This window comes from Aptenodytes patagonicus, chromosome 5 (assembly GCF_965638725.1).
Source record: "Aptenodytes patagonicus chromosome 5, bAptPat1.pri.cur, whole genome shotgun sequence".
NCBI lineage: Eukaryota > Metazoa > Chordata > Aves > Sphenisciformes > Spheniscidae > Aptenodytes > Aptenodytes patagonicus.
In genome coordinates, this window is record NC_134953.1 from 32438617 (window position 1) to 32456325 (window position 17709).

Sequence of the window (17709 nt, forward strand, 5' to 3'; positions counted from 1 at the left end):
TTTAAAATCATAATGCAAAAGTGTAAGTTCTGATTTTTAATTTTTTTTTTAGTGACACAGAAATTCCCCATGCAAGCCACCCTTGTTAGACAGCTGGCCACTATTACATGCCTCTCCTTCCTCCGTCATTTTACCTGAGCCCCACGTAGCCACTCCAACATCAGCAACGACTCTCCAGTGCAAAGGATGAGGAAGACCCTTTGGCAGGTTATAATTCAGTCAGTTTGTGTTTTATTTACTGCACTGTATTTTGGGGGTTTTGTTTAAATTTTTTTGGAAAAAAAAAATTGACAGAAAAAAGTCACTCATGCAGTTCATGGAAACAGTGAGTGGAATATTCATGCTTTTAATTTCAGTATTGAATTTAGCAGCTTGCATTTTATTTTAAATTAAAAAGTCAAAATAGATTTTTTTCTAATTGCCTAAAGCAGATACTTTAATTTTAAAGCAGTACACTGATCTGCTTTTTCCAAAGCAACCTAGGGCAATAGAGACTTTGGCGTAACAATTTCAAAAGTTGACATGCTAGAAAACTCTCTTTGTTCATAGCAACTGCAGAGATTTTAGCAACATAAAGAGATGGCAGAGATTTGAAAGATTTAATAACTTTTAATTAGGCAATATTGGTGCAAATTGGCATTGACAAAAGTATTATCTGTAGAGTGCATCTGCCACCCATAATTCTCCCCTGTGAAAAACGAAACCCCTGTCAGTGCTTCACCTGTGCTTGTCTGCTCTAAATGTCAGAAGCACAGAGATGATCAGTTCTGCTTTACTGAGACCTTTCATTGCTCATCAACAATGGCAATTTATTACTCACTCAACCAATACCCACCTAAGTGATTCCAATACAAAGACATTAACTTTACTTTTAGGTCACCAGCATTAAGTTGCTGCAGGTTATAAGTGAGAGAAGCCCTGCAGGAGGCAGCAGCCTGACCTCGGCTCTCCCTGTGCCTGTATGAGAGGCTCAAAATGTAACCTCACCTACACACAGGCTGCTGGGCATTTTGCAGCTTAGACCACAGAGGCGTGCTCCACATACGCAGATTCCGCTCTGAAGCCGCAAGAGAGTCAACGGGAAGGCCTAGTGGTGAATTTAGACATGCTGAGCATCCTTGCAAAGGAAAATGCAAAGCAGCCCTCTCCCACATCACCCGCAGCCTGCAGCCCTGAACCACCACCATCCCCGGAGGTCTTTGGGACAACTGCATGGATGGAAAGTTATCCTGGGGGAAAAAGTTACAGCATCCCTTATAAGCAACTGCTTTGAGGCCAGAATAATACATGGAGATTGCTAGGGCTAAGAACAATGTCTGCTTAGAATCATTGAATCATAGAATCATTTAGGTTGGAAAAGACCTTTAAGATCATCGAGTCCAACCATAAACCTAACACTGCCAAGTCCACCACTAAACCATGTCCCTAAGCACCACATCTACACGTCTTTTAAATACCTCCAGGGATGGTGACTCAACCACTTCCCTGGGCAGCCTGTTCCAATGCTCCAATGCAGCCTCCAATATCCGATCTAAACCTCCCCCTTGAAAAGCAGCAGAGGGTGAGGGTTTACTTTGTACCATTTTTGCAGACACCATGCAGATACTCAGTGACCCAAAGAAGTAAATGAGCCAGCCCCACCGTCGCCACAGGCAGTTATGTTGCCCAGATGTCAGATAAAGGCTTGTGAGGCTCCTTTTGGGCCGTTCCCCAACTCAGCATGAAGCATGCAGACTGCCTGGGGGGTATGTTCTCCAAAAAAGATCTCCAGAATAAATATGGACCGACTACATCATCTGCCTTATCTGTGCTGTATTCAGCTGTGCATATTTAGAGTTACCAGGTGATTATATATTTGGTCTTGAAGAATGAGGATGTTCCAGTGCTGAAAATTATTTCATCTTTCCTGTAAGGAGGCCAAATACTCATGAAACCTGTGGCTTTTCTGACAGAGAAAAGAGAAGAATTTATAACTTTCAAGAATTAAACACCATAAGGATCTCTCATAAGACAGGATCCCACCCCAGAAGACTGGTGCTGCAGATGACAAGCAATAGCTGCCCCCACTACTCACTTCAAGCTAATTAAACACAGAGAAAACCACCTAGGGAATATATTTTTTCAGGATTTTTTTTTTCCCCCCTCTACTGCTTCGCAGTAGGGGATAAAGGGATGGCCAGGTTTCAAAGATGCAATAATATGCTCAAGAAGAAGAATAATATCCAACAGAAGCAGTTCAGGTAGCCAACCTACCTTTTGGCTTCTCACTGGTCCAAGGAGGACAGGAGGGACCTCCCAGGGCAGCTCATCCTGCCCAGAAAGGCTGTTTGCTGGAGCTGGTGGGCAGGAGGGGTTTCCTCGGCTGCAGACACAGCCTGGACGGCCACCAGCACTGACCGACCATCCCTCCCTTAATGCAGTAACACCATGTTGACACTGGTCCCCTCCAGCAAACAGTCACATGCAATTCAAGAACAGAGATGCCTTCCTCCTGGTTATTGCCCACCATCACTTCTTGCTGGCTTTTGCTGACATGTGCATGTCAGCATCACATGCCATGCCGCTTCTTGTGGCTGAGCGGGACCAGGACTTAAATCAGACAGATACTCCCTCTAGAAGGTATTAAATGAGGAAACGGAAGAGAATAGACAGCTCTCCAGTGGTCTGTAAATAATACATTTTAATTAAGGCCTGAATTCCACCTTAGGCCACTTACAAATACTTATGAATGAATAAAACACCTTTAATCTCCTTTAGGATTATAAGTATTACATGGCAACAGAGTGGAAAGAAGAAACATTGCACATTGTGCCACCAAAACCAGCTCATCAGCATTGCTTGAGTTCTTCTGAAGTTTCTGGTTTTGCTATTTTATGACCTTCCTAGACAAAACATCCAAACACATTTCCTTTAAACATGGACAAGTTTTGGCATAGTCCCCTGTGTCTTTTTGTGCCTGTCACGCCGCTCCAAGCACAGTCTTCACTCTGAGCAGTGCTATCAGGTGCTGCAGGGAAGAGGATTTCCCCCACTTTGTAACGTTACAGCTACTCTGATTATTCTTGAGAAAATATTAGCAGTTTTTGTTTAAAAATAAAAACATACTGTTGCAATTTGTAAGAACATCTATGCAGGTTAGACATATCAACCCCCAGTTGACTACGTTTGAATTATTAAATCAATATTTTATTCTTTTAGGAGGAAAAATATCACATCTTGTGGAAAATTATTTTTAATACAAACAAAACACAGGCCTTGAAAGTCTCAGCCTACCGTGCTTACAATCACAGCCCTTTCAGATGTAGAAAGTCTGTATTAAAAATGCTCTTTAAAGTTAAATATATTCTTGTTTTTCATGCAGCGCTTGTTCCAAGCAGAAACACTGCTCTCCTGTGATGCCAGGGAAAAGCTTTGCTCTTCAAAGTAGGAAAAGGAGAAATATATAAAAAAAGACATTTTGCTTCATGAGGTAAAGCCTGATCTAAGAACACAGCAATGTAATGCTTGCAGCTTGCCTTCCAGACCGCTGCACCCCGGCACGGTGCTGGACTGCCCGGCATTTCCTAACGCTCACCTCTCCTTCTCCCTTCCTTGTCAAGTAGTTCAGCTGCTTTTTGAGCAGTTAAGACTTGATTTAGTGTCAGTAGCAATTTATGCTGCTCACAAAGTTGGGGGAAGGTGGTGAAGAATGTAGCCTGTAACAAGTGCCCCTTGAAGTTGTTTTATGTTTGAGGAGAAGACACTGCAGAAGAAGTTTGAGGAAGAGTCAGTGGAGGTTCTCGTATCAGGAAGGACAATATTGGAATTTAAATCTCACCACAACTACGCTTTGCCATGAAAGAAACAACAGAGAGGATTTAATAGGAGAGCTGTTCTAGCTGACTACATAATACAAAAATTACTAACAAAAGATGACACTATGTTAAGAATAAGTTTGATAAATGCTGGGAATTGCATAAAAGAGCGAGTTATATATAAGGAGAAAACCCCAAATCATTGTGATTGGTTAATCCTGAAGTGGTTTGGTTCAAAGTCAATGACAGCTAAAGAAAAACGGATTCCAACAGCCAAATGTGGAAAAATTAATTTAGAAAGATATAGTCTAGTCCTTACAGCACAGCAACTCATACATAGAGTAGAACTGGAGACTCTTCAATTCAATTGAAAAGCTGCCTGAAATTTGCATCTCGAGCAAGAACGAGAACTTACAAGGACAGGTTTTTTTTTTCTTTCTAGATAAATAACAAGGTCACAAAGAAGGGGGAGTGTTCAGAGCCTGCAAATAAAAAAAAAAAGCTGAATTGGCAAAGAAAGCTGTACGTTTTTTTTATCAGAAGCTAACTAAAAAAAAAATCAAACTACAGAAGACACTGTGATATATATCTTGAAAATCATTTTCAGAGTTAAATACTGACAAATTATTCAGTAATATAAACAGAAAGAGAAGAAAAGGGGGATGTGTTGTGGTCTTCAGTGAAGATGAGAGGACAGGAACAGCTATCTAACTGTAGTTTAAAAAAACAAAAAAAAATCCTTCATTTTTCTCCCCAAAGCTAAACCCTGCTGAACACCTGGGTATGGAAATACAATGGATGAGAAATGAGTTGTAAGCAAACACAAACACTTTTGATATGACCACAGTCCAAACATCTTTAATGGGTAGAAACAGCAGGAAACACAACAGGCACAAGAAGGTTAGAGAACAAACCGAGAGGAGCAGCTCACAGCTCCATGACTGAAGTGGGGAAGAGCACTGGTTTTTTAGGCAATTTGTAGGCAAACACAGTTCACGTGATGCATCTGGGCTTCAGAACAGCTTTTGAGAAGGATGCCACACCGGCAGCTGCTACGCGAAAGGGAGGTTGTTGGGGGTTGGTGCAAGAGTGGTGGGAAGGACTAGGAAGAAGCTTTACAGGAGAGAAACACTGGGATGTGCTGCAGGAGAAACTCTAGGGCTGCACAGCATCATCTTCAAGGCTTTGCATGACCTCCAACACGTGCTAACTGCCGATGTGCTAATGAACCCCACTCAAACTTAGGAGGCTTAAATGGTAGAAACTGATAACCTGTCAGGTAGGATGAATAACAATGGGAAATGTTTAACAATAAGAAATGTGAGATCAGGCACATGGGGATTAACTTATGCTAAAACAAAGGCGGTCATCAAGCAGAAACATGAAATACTTAAATTTACCTTATACCTGTATGGTAACTGCATCTAATTATCATGTTTTGCTGTGATCACTGAAAAAAAAAAATAGATATGAACTGAGGTAGGTACAAAGAAAAGCTAAGAGATAATTGCAAAAATGAGTGTCTAACCTGAGAGGCTGGAAGAAATCTGCCTTACTCTGGGTGAGTTGTGGCAGGGCAGGGGCACTTTCTACCAACACACTAGGCAAATGACCACTAAAGGAGGGAAAGAACAGTTGTTATGTGTTTTCTATGATTGCATTTGGACTGGAAATTAGATAAAAAATAATATTGTCAACATGAAAGGACTGAAGTCTGGGAAGGTGTCAGGCATCTCTGCAGCGATGTAGGAGAGCCAGAAAGAGCTGAGAAGGGAAGACCAAAGTCCCTGCTTTCTTTGCTGTTTTCCAAATTTCCAAATTTAAGCATTTATGACCCAAGAGGTGAAGCCTGACTCTGCTGATGTCAGCAGAAACTTCAACAATACCCTTTATCTACACATTAAATTAAGGTTATCAGTTATTAGGAGATTCAGATGCTTAGAAAAATTTAAATCTACTGTTCTCAATGTCACGTACATTCAGCCAAGCCAGCGACTGCAGTGGCCCATGTGCTGACACTCAGACATTGGGTTCCCAACACATTTTCATACATCCGCCTATTTCATTTACACAGCTACATATTTTACCTTGTATCATGAAAAACCACATTAATGCACACCAAAACTACAGATAGACATCTGCAGGGTTTTGCATTAATATCTTCCCACACACACAGAGTGTAGGATGCTTGAGTAAAAAAAGTCCAATTTATAACAATTTTGACAAACTATAAAGCATTCAGTCAGGGGTAGACTGAGTATCCAGTTTACTATCTCAAGGTAACTTTTCACAAACTCTTCAAAAGCTAAATACTCTAAATCAGCTTCACATCTCTCTGCAGAAAGGTGTGAAACTCGGTCCCCTTTCTGAGAGGAAGCATTTTTTCCTGTGTTTCCAGTTGCTGCCCTGTTTTCCTTCCCAATGTGAAGACATTATTAAATATAACAACCCCAAGACAAGTAAATGGAAGAAAACCATGAAGAACTGTCTGGATACAAAACAGCTCCGATACAAACAAACTTGCCAGAAGTGTATTCATTATGAAAAGCATGTGGAGAGGCAACAATTCTGGATGTCACAGCCACTGCTGAAGAAATACAATATATAGATATTTCATTGATGGTTGGAAGGATAAATCAAGTGAAATTGCTCACAGAAGCAAACCCAAAGCATCTTGCTGTGAATCTAGAAAAGTAAATTCGTAGTCTCTTGGGAACATTGCCATCATTTGTTTTCATTTCTTTGACTTCTCTTCATTTATGCTAGAGATTAGCTCTCCCAACAATGATCACAGCAATATAAAAATGTGTTCCCAGAGGAATGGGATGAAAGTAATATTTACCAAAGTAAACCCAAGTGAAGAAATCAAAATAGGAACAACGAAGTTTAAAAAAAAAGAGCCACAAACTACTTAAGAAAGGGAAACAAAATCACTTTAACTGTTGCTGAACCACTAAACATCTACCCAAAAATCTGTAGCCTTGTTAGGCCAAAAAGCAGATAAAAACCCCAAGCCAAAACCCATAAAAACCCGCCATCAACAGTCTTTTGTATATTTTCACATTGCCCATATTGTTCAGAATTTATTCACTAAGTGCTTTTCATTTTTCCTAAAGAAAAAAACCCGTAAGATTATCACCTTTGTTTTTCCTCCTATTTATCTCATTTTTAGCCAAATATAATCCTGCTAAGTATGTAAACAAACAAATTACTCTTGAAAAAGCATTATTCAAGCTAAGCGATTGTTAGTATTTTATCGGCGTGTGAAGCTAATATGCAACAAGCTCAAGCCTTTGGCAGTCCATTTCACCTCAACTTAGTTTTAAATTACAACTTCCTTAATTTTTAGCGTTTTGTTCATAGGGGAGGCAAAACCAGAGCTCCATCTGGATATGTACCCTGTGGTCAGCTCAGATTCATTCTTCTTCCTTGAGCGGTTTCCCAATGACCCAACCAACTTATAAATATATCTGCTATACATGTCCTGTTCTGAGTATTTTTTTGAGGTTTCAGAGCTGTTCTCTCTACGCTGTTGGTTGAACTGAAAACCATTACATGCTTTGTAATGTTTTTTTCCCAGCTTGAAAATTGAGAAAGAGGACTGTTGTGGCTTAACCCGGCAGGCAGCTAAACACCACACAGCCATTTGCTCGCTCTCCCCAGTGGGATGGGGAGAGAATCAGGAAAAAAAAAAAAGTAAAATTCTGAAAAGTAAAAGCTGAAAAGTCCTTGACTAGTTGTCCTGGTTTCAGCTAGGATAGAATTAATTTTCTTCCTAGTAGCTGGTACAGTGCTGTGTTTTGGATTTAGGTTGAGAATAATGTTGATAACACACCGATGTTTTAGTTGTTGCTCAGTAGTGCTTACACTAGTCAAGGACTTTTCAGCTTCTCATGCCCTGCCAGCGAGAAGCTGGGAGGGGGCACAGCCAGGACAGCTGACCCAGACTGGCCAAAGGGCTATTCCATACCATATGATGTCATGCTCGGTATATAAACTGGGGGGAGTTGGCTGGGGGGCGGTGACCGCTGCTCGGGAACTGGCTGGGCATCGGTCGGCGGGTGGTGAGCCATTGCATTGTGCATCACTTATTTTGTATATTCTTTTATCATTATTATTACTATTATTACTATTTTATCATCCTTTTCTGTCCTACTAAACTGTCTTTATCTCAACCCACAAATTTTACTTTTTTTCCCAATTCTCTCCCCCATCCCACTGGGGGTGGGGGAGTGAGCAAACAGCTGAGTTCACTCAGCTGCCAGGTTAAACCACAACACTAGTGTAAGCACCACTTAGCAACAACTAAAACATCAGTGTGTTATCAACATTATTCTCAACCTAAATCCAAAACACAGCACTGTACCAGCTGCTAGGAAGAAAATTAACTCTATCACAGCCGAAACCAGGACAAGCAGATATCCAAAAACCCCAAGGCACTTGCCTGAGCAAAAGAACACCAAGTCCATCACAGACAGGAAATCATGGAGCAACCAAAGGAAGACACAGAGCAACTGGAGACTCCAACGAGAAGCAACAAAACCAGTTCCTAAACAACCATCACTGTGTGAGCAGATGGCAGGGCAGGAGCAGGAGGAGCTCCAAGGCGTGATCTAGCCCGTTTCCTTGTCCCATGCCAAGACTGGGTGTTGCTCAGACAAGAGAGTCAAGTGTTTCAAATGTACCAAGTTTCTAGGCAAAATAAAAAGTATATACATTGCTTTCCATGCCCATGCAGGTCAAGACATAATGGACTTTAATTGCAATGAAAGAAGTTCATGTCGGAAGGGGAAAACCCTTCCTGCCAAGAGCAGTGAGAATGGGGAATGAATCACCTGGGGATCTCTGAAATCTCTGTTTCTGCAGGTTTAGAGAACCAAAATAGCCAAATGCCTGTGAGGAGGGATTATACACAGCTGAGGCTCCTGGACACAGGGAATGGGTTAGAGGAACAGGGTATTGGGTCTTTTTAACCCTCAAATATTTCAAGTTTAATTTCCATAACTCTTTCAACAAAGCAGACCAGGATCTGGTTTACAGAAATACAGCAGTGTTGAACAAATGCTATAGGATCAAAGTCTTTTCATTTTGATAAAAGATTTTCTGGTCCTAAGAGATTCAATATGCTGAAAGTTTCACCAACACTAGCAACTTCTTTCTGAAGGTGTTTTAGCTCATTCTTGCTGCCCACATTCCCAAACTCATTTTTAGATCGGTTCCTCGCTGCTACAGCAGGCTTGGACTCTGCTGCTGATTCCATTTCATTTTCTTGGTACTTTCAAACATAGCAAAGGTTTTTTTCCTCTTATGACAAAGAAAGACTACACTTATTAAAAATCTTGTTGAAGATTCTGTTTTAGCTATTTTTCCTTTTTTTCCCCCTGTAGAAATAGCAAATTCAAGGCTCTTACGCAGTTTTATTGGCTCCTTCAGGACCACTTAGGGTCGTTCTAGAATTTTTGTTTTCTAACTTTAAAAAAAAAAAAAAAAAGGAAAGCCTCTCAAACACACACACCCCTATTTTTTTCTTTTTAATTTTCAGAAATCCAGTATAATTTGACCTTTTTCTACTTTCAACAACCAGACCATCACTGCTTATCACAGCCTCAGGAGAATCGGGCCCAGCACACCCACACCAGGAACCCCAAGTCAGCTTCTCTTGCCCAGCCCTGGCCCTGGTGATCCCTAGATGGGTCTGTGACCAGGGCAGGGCAGGTTGGACTCACCTGAGCCCAGAAGCTGAGAAATGGCTGCAGGTAAATGTAAGCCTTCATGGGATCAGGCTCGGTACTTACCTCCAGTTTAACAGATGCACATAGCTGTGAAAGGCTGGGTGTTTAGTGTGAGTGTTTCTTGTCAAAAATCCCCCATGTGTGAGTTGGAGAACCTTTGGTACAGGGGCTCAGAGGTGATCAGGTTGTTGTAAATAGACCAGGGTTAGAAAAACTGTGTTGGGTCAGGGAAGATGGGAGGGAGTATGACGCCCAGCAGCCTCCCACCCCTGCATCAGGGGCAGTGACCTGGGATAAATGAATCCCCCTCAGGTGATCCTGGTGAGCCCAGGACTTAAGAGATGGATTTCACTTGTTTTAATGTGACAGGTATTAGGAAACATGGGATTCCTGGAGAGCTGAAGATGAACAAAATTTGTAACAAAATAATTTGAACAATCTAGTCACAATCCACCCAGAGTGCTATGCCCTTGAAACCACCCTAGAAAAAAATTCAATGGGTTACTCAAGTCAGGAATAATTAGATTTTCCTCTTGGTTACCCAGGTAAAAGGAAGAGTGCCCTCATGTTAGAAGGTAAAAAGAGAGTCCTGAAAATTAACTCCTAACTCACGAAAATCTGTTTACTCCAATTTGTTCTTGTGGAGTTGTTCAGGTTTGGTAAACATCACCTCTCGCTATGCTACCACCTCCTAGCATGATCGTGCAGAATAATGATCTCCCTTTCTAGACTTAACTGCACTGGCCAAACAAAGTCTGAGGCTTTTAGGTTTTTTTTTAGTCTTCTCTTACATGAGCACCTCCTCTCCTCCTTGGTGTCCTCTAGTGATGGGGGCTGTGCTCCCCTGGTCCAGCTGCCTCCGCATCACCTCACACAGGTGAGCTCCATTCAAAAGTATTTTCGATGAGGTCTTGCCAATGATGCAATGGTAGGCTGGCCTGTTTGTCTGTCCTTACTGTATCTTGGCTAAGACACTTTGAGGTGTGCATCCCAGCATATGAAAACTTAAGATATATTGCAGAAAAGAAATAACTAATACTGGAAAAATCTTATTTCCTGAGAAAAATAACCATCTCTGACCATTTAATGGAGCCTAGCGCTTTTCAGAGTTTCCTGAAGAGGCTCAAAGCTGTGTGTGTGCTCTGTAAGCGAGCTGTGTGGATCAATGCTGCCTCCAAAGCTGTACCCAACATACAGGCAGTGCTCTGCAATGGCGCTGGGGTATTATGTATGACTCCATAGGTGATGTCCCCTGGACTTATATAGCTATAGTTTCCTGGCACCCACTATATGCTGTTAATGTATGATGGTCACACATTTGTAGCCATCATTCTTGTGTGATTTCCAAATCAGCCATGAAGTTATCCCCAGTGACAGACTGAAACGGTGCAGAGGGCTCCTGCACCTCCCTGGTGGCACCACTCAGGTGTTCCCTGGGGAAACACAACCAAACCAAGCATCAGGCCTCCTTTTTCTTTAAGAGTTGCTGGATTTGGCATCAGGGATGATAGCCTCATTTTTCACTGCTTGGAGGCCAGACCAACCTCACCTCTAACCTTGACAAAAACAGCCTCACTCGACCATCTGCAGGACAAATGGACGGACCTGGAGCCAGTCTGTATGCCGAGCTTTTGGACCCATCAAAGGCACTTGCAACCTTCAAGGCCTTCCTGACTGTAGACTAGTTATATTTTATTAAAGTAATATGACTATAAACAATAATAATTAGAATGAGAATATTAATGGCTATTATGTGCTACATACTATACCAATCCAAAGGATAACTTGGTAAAGCAAAATGCAGCTATATTAATCTTAGACTGGACTAAAAAATTGTGATAGGTGTTTTTTCTTTGACATATTAGACATGAATGCTAATTCATTTATATTCACAATGCTAATGCGTATATTTTGACAATTCTTATACATGGTGAAAGTGGTACGTAAATAAAGGGGATGTAATGGTTCCCCTCAACTCCTTGGAGTTTTCTGCATTATATACAGGATACACAAAAGCTGTTTAATTTTCTAAAGGCCTGGCTCCAAGAACAGACGCTCCTGCTTTCGGCAGAAGTACACCCCTATGAGCATGGGGGTGTCTCGCTTGCACCCACCCCAGGACCGGCTGCGCTGTATCTGCCCTCCATGCTTGCAAGGCAGGTGAGGAATCAAAGCCGGACAAGGAACAGCATCTCCACTACCACCTATAGCCAAAAGGAATAAATAGGGCAACCTTAACAAGGTGCTCTGTGATTTAAGTTAAAATCTAAAATGGTGGTGGTGGTGCTTCTTACTGTTATCCAGGTTTCTCTTTCAGCTCAGCAAAAGTATTTCTATATAAGAATAGGAGAAGGTAACGTGGAGGATGGGCTCTGCCATCATCTGAGGAGACTTCTGATGAACAATGAAAAGCAGTCACTCCCAACAAAGTCATTTTTCTTACGTATTAATAACAAGAGAAGAGAATGTTTTAATTTGAGGCACCTGAAGTGAGATTAGGATTTGTTAAGGGCATTGAGAAATTAATATGCCATAAAAATATTATTTGGGATGAGATCACACTCTTCCACAATCTTGAAGCGCTTCTCTGAACGTATTTTACCTCGGTGACTATCAGTATTTTGCACTATAATGTACCTTAATATACACATTTCCTTCTGTTGTGTCACAGGGCTAGTTGTGTTTATTTTAATATTCCTCCATTTTAAATAAAGAAAACAGAGCCGAACTTCTAACAAATACGGATCACCACCGGCACTGATCACTTCTTTTGTTTCAGAATTTCACAAGAAAATCAGATTATTCATTCACTATCATACTTACATCGTGACGAGGATTTCTGACATTGTCAGAAAATGCTAAAATCAAGAAGAATCCCCAAAATATTAATCCCCCATTTTATTCATATTTGAAATAAGGGATGGCAGTATAGGGTCTAAATATGCACATACATTTAAAACAACACAAGGGGTACAAGCCACCGAAACAGAAGAGCTTTCAGTCATAAAAGCAAGATCTCACTGCTTTTCTGCACCTTTTTTTTTTTTTAACAGGAAAATTTGCAAAACCTTATGAAAACCCCTATGAAGTCTGTCTTCAGGTCTACTGAAAGACCTACATCTTTTTTCTGGGTCACTGCTGCCTAGTCCTACCACACATACAAGTGAACAGCATTTGTCTCTACGTAATTCATGCAGGACTCCTGAGTCACACAGGGGTGGGAACAAACCAGGCTCTTCCAGAGATGTAAAAATAATTGTTAAATAAAGTTGTGAGTGAGTAGCTATCACAAGTCTCACAAGCCACGTAAAATCAAATCACATCTACCAGCTCGCACTCCAGCTCGCTCGGTCCTGCAGTATAACCCTCACTTGCAGAGGTGAGAAAAACTGGCAGCATCTGTTTAACCTGATAATGCCGACACAGCAACGTTTCCTCACTCACACCAACAGCAACTTTGGGTCAGATCTTGCTCTCATAGAAATAAATGACAACTTTTTTCATGTAGAAGTTTGAAGCTCTACACACTTTCTAAAACACATCTTACGTTATGTACTCTTCTTTGAATTATTCTGAGTTCATTTTTCCAAAGCATTAGAAAATACCCTTCATTTCCTTGATTATAAAAAATATCCAGCACACATCTAAAGAAAAATTACCATTAGTTGAAGAAAATATCAACATCACTCCTAGCAAATAGAAATCTATAAATCTAATGAGTAATAACTTAAAAATTAAGTCAACTGAGAAAATGATTATGATCACAGACAAAAGAGTGTCTTTCCTGCAGCATAAAGGAAGGGACATACTGATGTTCAGCAGAGCTGTGCTGATTTACTCTAGCCATGATATCCTACCTTCGTAGTCAGTGACTATTTTGCTCTCAATATGCTCAGAACTCCAAGTGATATTAGTGGAATTTGCATACAAATCATGAGTGGTAGGGACTCTCTCTGGTTTTCTATCTCTCAAGTAAAAACCATGAGACCTGCATTATTTTACCCAATTTTTCAAAAAGTTTAGAAACTTAAACCCCCCTGAAAATTGGCTTAAAATATTTATTAATTAAAAAAGTTAAATATTTATTTATACAAATATGATGAGAAAAATCTCATGCAGACTTTTCACATACAGTAACATAATTCAAATCATACTGTGATGGTTTTACAAAATAACTTCTTTTAGGAACTTTGACGGAGAAGCGTTGCTATCACCTGTGTGCCTGAAAGCACCATTCACGGTAAGTAGAAAGCAATTTCTGAAACTTAAGAGTTTTCCTATGGAACATATGCCAAGATTTTCACACTCTTCACTAAGATTAACAATTAATACCTTATTACTACTACTCATAGAACTGGACAGAGACGTAAGAACACCAGGTAATGAATTCCTGCATACCACCGTACCTTTAAACACTTTATGTTAACACATAAAGTTGCCAAAAGATTGCTTTAGATAATTCCCCTAAATGATGAAAATATCTTGAGATTGTTATGGATGGCATCTGCTTCTGCTTAATTACAAATCTGCATTGGATTCATAATTTGTGTATATTACAAGTAATTTGCATAATTAAAACAATTAAGGGATTGACAAATCATGGCAATTAGAAATACATCAAACTCTGGATGTTGTACAAAAGAGAGCTTCAATATGAAACATTAATTCTTTGAGAACAAAATATCCTTCAGATTCCTGCAGAACAGCCTTCACAAATTCAATATATGTTCAATAAACTCCGTTTAGAGAAAGTTTTTCTCAGGGACATCCGCTTCCTCATCAAGCTGTTGCAAGTTTAACCCCGAATGCTTTAGCCTTCATTTGAATTTCTTACTGCAGTCACAGCATGGACTTGTGTATTTATTGCCAGTTTCAGGAGTTTTTATCTCATTTTACGTAGCCTTATCCTGTTTTCTTTGTCCCTCTTTTTAAGAATAAGCATGAACTGATTGAAAAAATGCTCTTGGTCCTTCTTCTTCTGAACAAGGCGAAACCGCTGATCTCTTCCGTACTTCTCTGCAAATTCTTTGAATGTTGTTCTGCAGAAAAGAGAGACATTTTAAAGCTGTGACTTTGTCAATCCACACTCAGAGTCTTTGACCTGGATCTCACTTCACTTTTCACACAGACACTAAAAATGGGTGTTCTGGGAAATATTTGACAAGAACATGAAGGTAACCCCCTGGACGAGGGAGGCGAGACCATGCCAGAACTGCCCAGGCTTTGGACTCACAGATCAGCTCGCAATAGTTAACTTCCATTTTTTGTTTTAGAAAAATCTGGGTGATAGCTGACAGGACAATTTTGAATCATTAACACAGTACTTGCTGCAGCACAGGTTACTGCAGCTTTAATCTATGCCTGCTGCTACTTATGGCTAGTATTTCAATAATTAGCCTATAATAGAGCAGAAGACCACACCCATGTCTAATTGCAAACAAATGCACTTTGACTGTCAGTAGTACACGACACCTGATGAAATACCACGCTAGTTTGATCTTTTCTAAAAATAGCAAAAAATTAATTGTAACTTTGAGTGATGGACACAATGCAATTGAAATCCACCGGCAGCTTTGCCTGAGCATTTCATTGTCAGGTCCAGCATTTTCCAATACAAACATGGCATTTGATTGCATATTAAAATCAAGCCAGAGACTACTGCAGGTAGATGAGTTTCTTTGATGCTGTGGTCTCACAGTTAGCTCAACAAAAACATTAACCGGTAAAATGTTCTCTGTCCTGTAGGCCAGCACGATTTTGCCCTTGCAGGCTGAAAACATGGAATGTTTTCATGAAAACATGAAAAAAACAAATGCCGGAACCAGCATTTAGCTGCTGCGTTAGCCCAGAATATTCTCAGTTTTGTGGTAAAAAAACTTCTCATAATTATTACTTCCATAGAGCCTGATGTGTTGTTTGTATCTACGTGTCTAGGCAGGTAGTGCTGTACAATTACCTGCATATTTTAGTAGAGAAAACTGTAATTTCTTAGTTTCGACAATTTAACCAGACTTACAACATACAAACCTCTTTATTTTCATGTAACTTACAAATGAGCAAGTGCTATCCTAAAGCACTGCACTCGCTACTGCGCAGGTTTGGATCCATTACTTAAAAATCAAAATAAGTTATTGCATTGCATGCTTTATTTTAATTTAGTGATATGGCATTAATACTAACTTTGTTAAATCATGTTTCTCTTCCATCAAAAAACAAACCTAAATACGTTTTTTCACCAGTTACACCTGTAGGCCTAAATGAGATTTAACATTCAGGTACTAATTTTATATAGCTAATATGTATATGTGTGTGTTCTATAATTATACTATATATGCATATAAAATAAATGTGTTATGCAAAATATTGCACATTCTGGATGAGAAAGACAGAAAGGAAGAGAGAGAGAGACAGTATGTTCCCTTTCCCAGTAATATAACAAAATATCGTAAAATATTAGGGAAGAAATATCAACACAGCATTCTAACACTAGATGTACAAGCTTGCTATAAAGAGTATGTTCAGTGTTACAGCGTTCCGGCGCTGATAAGCACAAGCTAAACGAGAAAGCTTATCTTAACAAATCTTCATAAGGCAATGCCATACCTTGGCGATAACTTGGATTCTTCAAGGAGCTTTTTAAATTCTTCTTTGGCTAACAACAATTTATTTTTCTTTTCTTTGTACTCTTCTCTGATCCTGGTCTTGACAAACTGTTCAAATATCTTTCCAAGAAAGGGAAACAAGATACAGTATTTATTAACAAAGCCTTTATGGTATTTATGCTTGACCAAAGGGCTGTCAATCTCATGACCTACAGTTCTTATCTCCCTCAGTGTAGGCTGACTCGCATGCAGCTGAATCTGTTTCATGCGGCACTGATCATGTTCTCACAAAATAAGTAGCTGGAAAAAGGTATAATTTGGACAGATAACATCTTCATTCAAACATCAAGTGCAACATAAATCAAAATTTCCTGACTTTAGTGTCTTGCTCGCATTTTCATGCCTATAGCATTATTTTTGTGCATCTGTACAACGGATTGCAGTCATTTAGTTTGGATCTCGCACCTTTCCCAACTTGCTAGAATTCCTGAAAATGTCTGTAACGCTAAACATCAATATTCTGTAGGTTACCCCCCAAAAAGCCTGAAGACCTTTCAAATCAGTTGTCAAAAACCACAAGTTTACACATGATCCTCTGTACACATACACCCAAAAGCTTTAATGTGTTTGGAAAGGTCGGCTACCTTCCTTTAACAGTATTTGGTAGCTAAATATGCAGCAGGGTGCTCAGCATCAGGATTTTTGGTGTCTTGAAAAGGAGTTAAGGAGTTTACTATGTCACAAAATTCTGCCAACGGCTTTAATCACATTTTTAATACCAAAAATCTGGCCCAACTGGTTTCACACTCTGAAAAGCGTGGCACGCTAAGTTGTTGAATAAAAGGAGCTACTCCTCAAAATGCTATTAACTTTCCATACTCACCATCCTTTTCACCACAAATTACATACATTAAATATGATTAGTATGGTTACTACCACAGTTGCTTTCTCATCAGCCATGAAGATGCACAGCTGCAAATCTACATTTTATGAAAGCTGAGGTAACCAAATTACAACTGGTATTTAGTACGGTATGTGGAAAAGGGAAGAAATAGCACTGGAAAAGTAAACAACAAAAAATGGCCATGAAAGAAGTACTATGAAAAACCTAGGAAATCTAATATATTATACCGTATGCAATTGCATAAGTTGATTGTAAGAGGAGATGGAAAAAATGGAACAAATAAAGTAGGTGACACTGTTATTACTTGCCTTTTTCGTATCAGTGAAGCTATTATGAAGGTAATAAATCAAAATTAACAGATAGCTCATTATTTTAATACAGTTGTTCCTTTACCCTTCACTGTTCCTTGCTTAAACATAGTAGCATCTTTCAGCTGTTAATAATCCCTTGGAAAATATCGGTAAGTAAGCGGAGCAAACCGCAGATGTTCAATACAGATCGTTATGTTCCTCGGGCTGTGTAAGGACACCCACCGACAGCAGAGCTTGCACTCCTGGAAGTCAAACTCACCTCAACACAAGTTCAAGTCAAGAGGAAGTTCCCTCAAACGCTTGCACATCACAGTCAAAATGCTTTCCCTGCCCTTTCCAACCTATCCGCCTGACCATGGAAAGCAG

The 17709-nt window shown here is 39.9% G+C and overlaps 1 protein-coding gene across 1 annotated transcript in view; it reads right to left on the reverse strand.

The window, feature by feature from the left end:
- Positions 1-12418: 12418 nt before the first annotated feature.
- The window catches only part of TCERG1L (transcription elongation regulator 1 like), a 99681-nt gene continuing 94390 nt past the window's right edge, over positions 12419-17709 (reverse strand). Inside the window, exons 12-13 of the mRNA XM_076339247.1 lie at positions 16130-16248; positions 12419-14565 (exon numbers count right to left, since the gene is read on the reverse strand). Coding sequence (XP_076195362.1) covers positions 14409-14565; positions 16130-16248 — 276 coding nt within the window. The 3' untranslated portion in view covers positions 12419-14408. The remainder of the gene's footprint in view (positions 14566-16129; positions 16249-17709) is intronic.